This window comes from Carcharodon carcharias, chromosome 25 (genome assembly GCF_017639515.1).
Source record: "Carcharodon carcharias isolate sCarCar2 chromosome 25, sCarCar2.pri, whole genome shotgun sequence".
Classification (NCBI taxonomy): Eukaryota; Metazoa; Chordata; class Chondrichthyes; order Lamniformes; family Lamnidae; genus Carcharodon; species Carcharodon carcharias.
In genome coordinates, this window is record NC_054491.1 from 21,773,279 (window position 1) to 21,784,370 (window position 11,092).

An 11,092-nucleotide genomic window follows, 5' to 3' on the forward strand; every position below is an offset into this window, starting at 1 on the left:
CGCCCCCCCCCCCCCCCCCCCCCCCCCCCCCCCCCCCAGCCCCAAAGCTCGCACACTACAGCTCGTGTCTTATGCTGGGTGGGCCTTAGTTGGCCCACCCGCGTAAAATGGCGGCATGGAGCCAATTGTAGGCAGCAGTCAGTTCCACGACCTCCCCTGCCCGCTCCTCCTGAGCCCAGGAAAAACTCAGGCCCATGTAATCTAGGTTCCCGGCAGTACTGAGCAAATGCTGCGCTGTCAGAAATAATTTGGGATGTACTTTTGAGATGTTAAACTGAGCTTGGCATAAAATATTTCAGGACAGTGTCACCCTTACTTGCAAACCCTTATGGCATTAGGATCTGTCTAATTGAATGAAGGTTTGGCACATGGTCTTATTTCACCCATAATTGTCTTATGAAGTCCAGTGAGTGGGTGAGCTAATGGCTGCCTAGTTATTTCAGTTTTAAAAATAAAATGTGCCATTAAGGACCCAGAAGCAACAAGATTTTTTTTTTCCAAAAAACAATTAGCAGTTTTGCTACTCGCTCTTTTAAGGCTGCTGGAAACCTACCATTGGTGCTTTGGCGCTCAAGAACTGTGCTGGGGAAGTGGGCTGGAGGAATGAATTTTTCCATGTGTTTCTTATAGATGTGCGATTTTATTTTTTACTCACTGGACTGTTGGTGTTTACTTTTGTCCTCCTTTAGGTGATGATGAAGATGCACCATTGATTAACGGTTTTTCAGATGATGTACCTATGGTACTTGCATGAAGACCTTGCTGCATACAAGTGGTGCAAGAATTCTTCTTAAGAAGTTTCAGCAGCAGGAAAAACCCTTTTTAAAAATGCACTTTTCTGAGTTGCAATACATTATTTTTATATGGACCAAAATTTAAACTTTATTGCAATGTGCTGTAATTCCTAGGTAAGACTGCAAGGTATACAGCACAGTCCTGGTCCCTGACTGTAGGCTTTTGCACAGCTGTGCTTGTGTTCTCCGCCTTCAGGCACTGTTTAATGTTCAGGTTATTTGCTTGGTGGATGTTAGCAGCTGCAGTTTCTCTTTCTGATGGTCTATAGACAGCATTATCTGTAGAGAGATTAGGATTCAAGTTCAAATCTGATTTGTCCAAGACAAAATATTGAAAAAAAAATCATGAATAAAAACTATTGGTTAAATAAATTGAAATTGCTCAAAATATTTTAATTTATACAATTATGTCAATTGAATTTGCGAAATGATCTTAAAACAATATTTTTAAATTTAAATTAAGTACCAGAGGGAAGAATTTGATCCATTGTGCAGCAAAAATCCCCTACAGAGGTTGAATATTTCAATTGGGCAGTGCACTTAATATTGACACTCCTTGTTTGAAGCTTGTACTCTGTCACTATTTTAATATATCCATTTGATCAAATAATATCTTAAATTGGGGAGAATTTTGGCAAATTGCAATATAATTAACAAGTTATTTCCAACAAGATAGCAAATTTGGCTGCTGTAAAATATACTTTATTTTGCTTTACAATTTAAAGTTGTATGGTGTCCATTGTTAATTACTGTCATTTCACTATGCTTCTTGCATATCCTAATGAAAGTTTGACAAAAACCTCATATTGTTTGCTTGATTGAGGTTGAGATAGAATCTTGGGATGATGCATCACAGAATCAACCATTGAGCCTGAGCTTGCTCTTTGAAAGAGCTATCCAGCTAGTCCTATAGTCCAGTAATATTTTCTCCTTCAAGTATTTATCTAATTCCCTTTTGAACATTACTATCGAATCTGTGCGCATCACCCTTTCAGGCAGGACATCATTCTACATCACACCAACTCTGCATTAAAAAAAAGTTCTCCATATCTCACCACTAGTTCTTTTGCCAATTACTAAAATGTTGTTGAATAAATGTAGCATTTCTTCACTGCAGAGCATTTTATTTTTCAAGGGGTGCCAATAGTCCTTAAAGAAGAAACTATAGATTTACTTTGCGCAGGTCAGATTCTGCATATGCTTCTGATATCTTCAGTCAGAAGTGTCAAATTATCTAATCCCATAATTAAATATTTTTATGTTCTGAATCCCTTTACTTCAGTTTTTTTAAAAAAAAGATCCAGCTGCATTTCTCCTCAAAATCATTAGCCAAAATGTGTTTTTCTGGATCATGGATTGCCTTCCAGAATCTCTTTTCAGCCACAAAACTGCATATCTGCCAGGCTTTTGCATTCTTGAGCTAGACGCGGTTGTTTGAAGAACTTGCTATTGCCCGCTAATTGATGGCATGGAACAACCAACAACTCTTGGTTGGCTTTAAACCAGAATTGGCAAAAAAAAATCTTTGTGCCCCTTTCACCAAGCCATAAATACAAGCGGGATTTCTTTGTAGCCCAGGAACTTGTAAATAAGCAGAAACACCAAAACAAATGCCCCAGCCTTGCCTGGCTTGCAATTCACTTTGGCTAATAACTGAAATAGAACTGCCCTTTATAAAATAGTCTTAACTCTCTCAAAGCCTAGCCATAAATGTGCTTTCTGATTCAATTGTTTTAATTTTACTGTACTTGTAGGAAGAGTTACCTATCAAGGCATTTGATTTGTAGATTTATTTTAATAAGGAATATTAGTAGGATGAGGTGAACATACCTGGAAATAGGCCATAAAATAAAAACCACAAGCTGGAAATGCACAGCAACTCGGGACTGAAACAGAGAGGTTAATATTTATCAGGAGAAAATCTAATTCACAGCAAAAATTTTACCCTGTGTTTCCTCTCTGATGCTGAACAGCCTGCTGTATGTTTCCAGTATTTTTTATTTCTCTTCAGATTTTCAACATCTGCCTATTTCCCATGCCCCCCGACACCATCTGAAAATTAAACATGCTGTCTATACCATTTTTGCGTAAACGCTTTTACAATTCACTGGACCCCTGGACTAAACTCTAAATTTGAATTGCATTCACCCTTGTAACTGGAATAAATTCGAGGACTTTTCATCTTTGAAACTTTTTAATTCACATTTTTAATAAAAGGAGGAGAAAACCATTTTAAAGAAACTTTGCAGCAGAGAGACTTGGTAAATTCAATGGCTTATATTTTTGAACTTGGCATATGGGATACAGCTTAGTAGTAGAATTGGTTTTAATTGTCCATAGTTCACAGTGTTGGAAGCTGTAAAGTAATGATACATGTTTAAAAAGTGACTTTGGGGCCAAATTATGGAGTTCAGATTAGCTTTAGAGTTTATTTTGCGGAGGAATGGTGACAGCCTGGCCATCAGAAACAGAGTGCAGCTTCAGTTTGGAGCTTGATACAAAGCTGCTGGCAGTTCCCAATTCTGCATCATTTTCTGATCACGGTTTCAATATATTAATCAAAGTGTAATTGTTTTACCTTTACTAAAGGATGTGCAGAAAGGTCAACCAAATCTTACACAAATGCCCAACAAACTGCAAGTCGGTATTTTTGCCCTTTGCTGGGCCAAATATGCATCAGAGAAAATGCCACACAAACATTCAAATGGCTATAATTTGGTATTTCCCTGCTTATCTTTCAACCCCTGCTGTAAAGGATAATGTAACATATTTGTATTTTTACTAAAGGCCAAATGCAAAATTTGCAAAATTAAGGTTGCATGGAAGTTTCTCAATTTACAGTGTACTAGACGACTGCAGTTCTTAAAGTTGGTTGGATCTTCAAGCCTTACTTTTTGTAACTAATTTGTAATTTGGCTTTTTGTCAGACTGGAGCAAAATATCTGATCATAAACCAAACAGCAGGATTTTCCAGTACATTCCCTCAATTGTACATTGTTGAGGGAGGATTTAGGACTCTTTTCCCCCAGGTTTTAATAGTTCTTGGATTGATAGCTGTTCTGAATCATGTTTTTACAGGAAAACCCTGGACTTCTCGGATTTCATGTAGATAACTTCACTCAATCTCTTGCCTGTAATTCCCCATATAGGTTTACATAACTTGGGTTGTCATTGAAATGTGGATCAACTGTATTTATTATGCAAAGCAAAAACATCTAGTGTTAAAATTCTCTTCCGGAGAAGCAGTAAAAACAAATGTTACAAGAAAAGTGGAGGACTAGCTTTATTAAACTTTAAACTGACTTTATTAAAAACATTGGCATGCATTACAGATAGAGATGCTTTATTATTGCAGCTTAGTCTGGTTGGAGCTATACCTTAAGATTTCATGCATAATGCTGAAGTGTAAATGCAAGCTCCCCTAACTTGATTGTCAAAAACCCTGCTTAAGTTTATAGCTGATCTTTTATACACAGGGCTGTATTACTACATCAGATCCTTTCCATTTTAAGTGAGACATTAAGGGCTCCTAGAAGTGTTAGAGATGGAGCATCTGCCTGCATTGTAGTGTGGTGAGTGCTTCTGCTGCTACGTATAAGATGCCTGCTTCTAGCAAGGTTTCTAACTATAATTTTGCTGAAATGAGAGGTATTTGCCTGAACAAACAAGTATCTGTGGGCAAATTGCTCAAAAGGTCTTTTTTCAAATCCATCTCCCTTTTTAAAGAGATTAAAATGTTTCGTTTGGATCGCACTAACACAGAACCTTGGTCACATCCCTACTGTATGATTATGTTGAACTTGATCACAAGTTGTGTGGAATTTTGTCAAATGTGCATAGTGTGAAGGAAAAAGAAAAATGCTGTTTTGGTAAGTGTTTCCTCCCCACTTTATCATCTTGAGCTGGCAAGCCATCACGTGATTGTTGGCAACCTGCTGTCTTGCATTAGTTTAGCTTTACTGTGTAGTATTTAGTTCGGTGTTGTAGTTACTATATGAAATGAAGCCATTTTTATTGAACTATAATTTTGCGTTTTATTTAAGTCACATGAATGTACTATTTTACTGCTGGGTGCATAGGAGGGAAAAGTCCAGCAGAGCTGCTTGTTTTAACATATGGTACTACTTTTTAAAGTTCTTCTGTGTTTTCTTTTAATTTCTTGCCTTAAAACTGGAGTTTTTTTTTTGAGAATGCTTAAAAGCCTTTAAATCATTCTGCCATATCTGCCTTACTGAGTAAAACTTAAGTGTCTGTATTTTTGTGCATCAGCCTTCAATGACTTCCCAACATTTGAATTGCACATATGGATACACGTGCTCAGCTCTTCATCAGCCAACCACTGGGATTCGAGTGGTTTTGGTGTCTTCTTTTTGCTTCATTTTTGTAAAAAAAAAAATTGATTGCTTCAACTTGTAGAGAAGGAAAATGCATATCAAATTCCAAAGTTGCAGATTGTACAATGTACAACAAATGGGGTGTTTTGTATAAATGGAAAATGTTTTTAAAAATTGTAAATTTTTGGGAAATATTGCTGTGGATCTATTTTTATGTTTGGTAGTGTTTAATGAAAGCACAGAATAGACTGTTTGCATGGGGATGTGGAGGGTACCTCTGTACATAATGACCACATGAGTCTTGTGTCTCGCAATATGTTCTATGTAAAAAGAAAAATTGCAACAAAACAAACCTTGAATTAAGCATAGCTCTGCCAGAAATCAGCAAAATTAATGGTACTGAAGATGTCAAGTTCCGATTTTTTTATTGTTTTTGATTTTCAGGCTGTTGTGCTGTGAGACTTTTGCACTAATAGAATGTTGGACAAATTGTATAACAAACCTCTAATTCTTTAATCACCTATTGCTGTACACTTTTGGAAGGGTGCCATGTGCTTTAAATGTGAATTTTTTCACTTAATAAATCTCACTTGGGTCAAGAATTTTTGGAGTCTTGTAATTTTAATTAAGTGCTCAGTAACAGGTGTTGTAATAGGTCTTTCCATACTAACCCCTGCTTTTAGTTATCCTGTGTTTTTGATGTTTCAGTTTCTTGCCCAACTGCATTCTTTCTTCCACTGTCTCTCCCTAATTCTTCCCCCTCCTCTTTTTCTGGCCCCCACCCTATATTTTCTTCCCTTCTCAGCTAAAAGAATAAACTCAAATTCAGTTATTGCCTACTGCACAGGAACCATTTGTCATTTTTGACCTTGGACAATAAGCATCGGTAGGCTATTCAAACATTTATCATGGTGGTGCAATTTGTATTCACTCGTCGTCCATCTGGGGGCAATTTCCAACAAGAGACCCCTGGCTAGCAATTAGCAGTTGGAACCCTTCCCCCTCATCCACCAACCCAAAATTAACCAGGGCTTGAAAGTATCAAAGTACTCCCATAGCCATTCTGATACTGCATGTAACCAATACAAGAATTCACTAGAAATATGTGAATTTTGAGATTAACAGGTTCCTATTTACATTGATTGAAATTGGAAGGGGAGCTCTTGATCTCAATTCTACCATCTTCCTGTTTCATACCCCTTAATCCCCTCTTTCTCTGGGCATGTTTCCAATTGCCATTTGAATCCATTTATGCTGTTTGCTTTAATGTCCTTCCTGTAACTTTAATTCAAAAAGTCTTGATTTTCTTTCCTATGTCTTCTGTTAATGTTTGATTGGGCTGTTGGAGACAATTATGTTCTGTATTTAAATTGCCTTAATTATGCCATCTTGTGACATTCAGCCATGGGCTTTTTAAAGAGGTGGAGCATGTGCTTTGCGAGTCTTTTGCCAGCAGCTTTAAAAGCCTCAGAGTCGGCAACTGTTCCCCAGGATGTTCGTGTAGTTCCAATTTTCAGAAGTGGAGAGGCAATATATAAGGGTACAATTCTAAAGAAACAGATCTGGGGCACAAACCATTGAGGGTGGCAAGGCAGGTTGAGAAAACGATGAAAAAGCATATGGGATCTTGGGCTTTATAAATAGGCGTGTAGAATGCAAAAGCAAAGTGGTTATGCTAAACCTCTATGAAACACTGGTCTGGCCTAAACTGGAGTATTTTGTCCAATTCTGCATACCACACTTTAGCAAAAATGTGAAAATATTAGAGAGGGTGCAGAAAAGATTCACTAAGGGACCCAAGGATGGGGAACTTCACCCACGTGAATAGATTGGAGAATAGATTTTGGGCTTTTCTCCTTGGAGAAGATTTAAGAGTAGATTTGATAGAGTATTCAAAATCATGAGCCTGGACAAAGTAGATGGGAAAAACTGTTCCTGTTGGCAAAAGAGCAGAAAACTAGAGGACGCCGATTTAAGGTGCTTCGCAAAAGAAACAACAGCAATATGAAAAGCATTTTTACACAGTGAATAATTAGGTTCTGTGCGCTACCTGAGTGTGATGGGGGCAGATTAAATCGTGGATTTCAAAAGGGAACTGAAAAGAAAAATATAGCAGAGCTACAGGGAAAGATAGGCGAGTGAAGCTGCTTTTACAGAGAGCTGGCATGGACTCAAGAGGCTTTTTAAAAATGTGTTCATGGGATGTGAGTGTCGCTGGCTGGGTCAGCATTTATTGCCCGTCCCTAATTGAGAAAGGTGGTGGTGAGCTGCATTCTTAAACCACTGCTGCCCTTGTGGTATAGGTACTCCCACAGTGCTGTTACGGAGCTCCAAGATTTTGACCCAGTGACAGCGAAGGAATGGCAATATAGCTTCCAGTCAGGATGGTCAGTGGCTTGGAGGGGAACTTGAAGGTGGTGGTGTTCCCACGTATTGGCTGCCCTTGCCCTTCTAGGTGGTAGAGGTCATGGGTTTGAAAGGTGCTGTCGAAGGAGCCTTGGTGAGTTGCTGCTGTGCATCTTTTGGATGGTACACACTGCTGCCACAATTTATCGGTGGAGGGAGTGAATGTTGAAGGTGGTGCTGGGGTGCCAATCAAGAGAGCTACTTTGTCTTGGATGGTGTTGAGCTTCTTGTTTGCTGGGGCTGCACTCATTCAGACAAGTTGAGAGTATTCTGTCACACTCCTGATTTGTGCCTTGATGATTGACAAGTTTTGGGGAGTCAGGAGGTGAGTTACTCTCCAAAGAACTCTTAGCCTCTGACCTGCCCTTGTTACCACAGCATTTATATGGCTAGTTCAGTTTCTAATCAATGGTTAACTCCCAGGATGTTGATAGCAGGGGATTCAGCAATGGTAATGCCATTGACTGTCAGGGGAGAGATGGTTAGACTCTTGTTGCAGGTGGTCAATGCCCGGCACTTGGGTGGCATGAATGTTACTTGCCACTTATCAGCCCGAGCCTGAATATTGTCCAGGTCTTGCTGCATATGGACATGGACTGCTTCAGTACCTGAGGAGTCGCAAATGGTGCTGAACGTTATGCTATCGTCGGCAAGCATCCCACTTCTGACCTTATGAAAGGAAGGTCATTGATGCAGCTGATGATTGGGCCTAGATCGCCACCCTGAGGACCTCCTGCAGTGATGTCCTGAGGCCAAGGTGATTGACTAACAACCATAACAATCTTCCTTTGTGCTAGGAATGACTCCAACCAATGGAGAGTTTTTTCCCCCGATTCTAATTGACTCCAGTTTGCTAGTGCTCTGGCTGGGTTGGATTTGTCCTGCTTTTTTGTGGGCAGGACATATGTGGGCAATTTTCCACATTGCTGGGTAGATGCCAGCTTTGTAGTTGTACTGGAACAATTTGGCTAGGGACACAGCTAGTTCTAGAGCACAAGTGTTCAGAACTATTATTGGAATATTATCATGGCCCATAGCCTTTGCAGTATCCAGTGCCTTCAATTGTTTCTTGATATTATGAGGAATGAATCAAACTGGCTGAAGACCTAGCATCTGTGATGCTGGGGACCTCTGGATAAGTGCAAAGTTGGTGATCCATCTCTGCCTTCTGGCTGAAGATGGCTGCAAATGCTTCAGCCTCACCTTTTGCAGTTATGTGCTGGGCTCCCCCATGATTGAGGATGGGGTTATTTGTGGAGCCGCCTCCAGTGAGTTGTTGAATTGTCCTCCAACATTCGCGATTGGTTGTGAGAAAGTTTAGCTCTCTGTAACATGTTGCTTCCACTCTTCAGCACACAGGTGCTCCTATGTTGTAGCTTCACCAGGTTGACGCCATATTTTTAGGCATGCCTGGCCCATGCACCCCTGCGCTCTTCTTTGAGGCAAGGTTGATTCCCTGGCTTGATGGTTGTGGTAGAGTGGGGAATATGCTGAGCCATGAGGTTACAGATTGTGGTTGTATACAATTCTGCTGATGGCCTACAGTGCCACATTGATGCCCAGTTTTGAGTTCCTAGATCTGTTCAAAATCTATTCCATTTAACATAGCAGTAGTGCCACACAACACAATGGAGGGTGTCCTCAATGTTAAGACTGGACTTTGTCTCCACAAGACGGAATAGCCTTATTTGGTGCTGTAATCATTCTGCTATTGTCTATCTAGATTTTCAGAAAGTATTTCAGAAGGTACCTCATAATTGGCCTCTGCTTTGGGGAATAACCTGTTATTAGTGCTGTTCTACAGGGAACAGTGTTAGGGCTTTCGTTCTTTACCCCAAAAACCTTCCGTTATTAACAGTTTGTAACGTTCAAGTTCACCAACCTCACAAAGATTTGTGCAGGTGTCAGAACGTCGGAATAAATGAAACAACTGCAAGCAGATCAGTAGGAAAATTAGCCCTCGTTTGGCAAATGGCATTTAACTTAGAGTGCAGTGTTATGCAAGTGGGTAAATATAAGACAAAGCACACTTTCACCTTACTAGGAACAGAAATTAGGCCTGTGGTGAAAGAAAATTTTAGTATCTTGATTCGTAACTCTCCTGAAGGTTTAAAAGCACTGTCATTAAGTTACAGCTTAAGCAAATAGGACATTGGGCTGCATTCACCAGAATATCAGTTTCAAAGTAAAACATACCATTTTGTCCTTGATCAGACATCATTTGGAATATTGATCCTGTCATAGTGAGGCTTTAGAGAAGGTTCAGAGGATAACAAAACGACCCCAAATTTAGCTGCTCGGATAGACTTAAAGAACTGTGTCTATCTACTTTAGAAAAGTGTAGACTCATTGATTTGTTTAGGGTCCATATTAAAAAAAATGAAAGTTCAAGATTATGCACAGGCTGAAAAATTATTTAAATTAAATGGGCTTGGGAGAACAAAGAGAAATTAGTGGTGATAATGATTTCCCGTACATCTTCCAGGGAGAAAGCTGGCCAAGTTCCTATCTGAAGCAGAGGTCATATCATGGAAGGGAGTAGCAACCAAGTGAAGTCATGGTCCATGTAGTCTGGGGTAGTTTTGATCATCCAGAGGGATATAGAGAAATCTTCCAGGTTTTTATTTTTCCTATTTGTCCTTGGCCCTTTGATCTGGTCTTCACCTCTCAGGAGTCAACATGGCACTGTGGAGGTGGGGGCGGTTAAGAAGACTTTTGGTATAAGGCATGAGGCATTGCAATTGAATGAGACAGGCTTGATGAGCTAGCTTGTCTTTACCTGTCTGACATTTCTTTGTTTGCTATAATATAACCTCTGCACACACCAGGGACCAATGTGCATATTTATCCCCAGAAGCATGGGATTGCTTCTGTGGAGGGAGAGCATGCTCCAATCTTAGCTTTGCTGTGACTTGTGTTTTGAATGAGCGGGCTGAACTTGATATTTCCTGGAATTAACTTTTCAGATGTGCTGTTCAGACAGATTCCATAAACCTTATACCCAGATTTTAAATGACCAGAAACTATTGAAATTCAAAAGAATCTTTTTTTAATGAAGTGCCAAAAAGCATTCTTTAATTTGTTGAAACACATCTCCACCTATAATACTGGCTCTTGGCCATAATGGGTACACAATGCTGATTCAATGCTTCATGAACTTTGGCCTGTAAGTGCTTTGCACTGCATCTGGAGGTAGTGCAAACGAGCACATGATCCATATGAGCTTTACGCCACGAGCATCTGCATTACATTTTGATATTTCTTGTTTAACTCTCCCTGCCAGATCATTGTGTTTTTCCCAACAGCTGCTAATCAATTCAAGGTTAAGGGATGTTTTAGATTTTGGCTTAAACTGGTTGTGCTTTTTCTCTTCATGTACAAAGTTGGTAAACTACCAGTGTACTGACATATATGCAGACCCACTTATGAACAACTAGCACTTGTATATGTCCAAAGTACTTCTTGGGAGCAAGACAGTACAGTGGTAATGAATGTGGAAAGTGTGTTGGGGAAGATTACAAAACGTAGGTGGAGAAGGCTAAAGAAATTTTTAAGGTT

The 11,092-nt window shown here is 39.7% G+C and overlaps 1 protein-coding gene across 1 annotated transcript in view; it reads left to right on the forward strand.

Annotated features, from left to right (window-relative positions):
* Positions 1-5,730, forward strand: part of sorl1 (sortilin-related receptor, L(DLR class) A repeats containing) — a 291,127-nt gene extending 285,397 nt beyond the window's left edge. The window contains exon 48 of the mRNA XM_041174224.1: positions 690-5,730. Within this exon, the coding sequence (XP_041030158.1) occupies positions 690-754 (65 nt within the window). The 3' untranslated portion in view covers positions 755-5,730. The remainder of the gene's footprint in view (positions 1-689) is intronic.
* Positions 5,731-11,092: the final 5,362 nt, after the last annotated feature.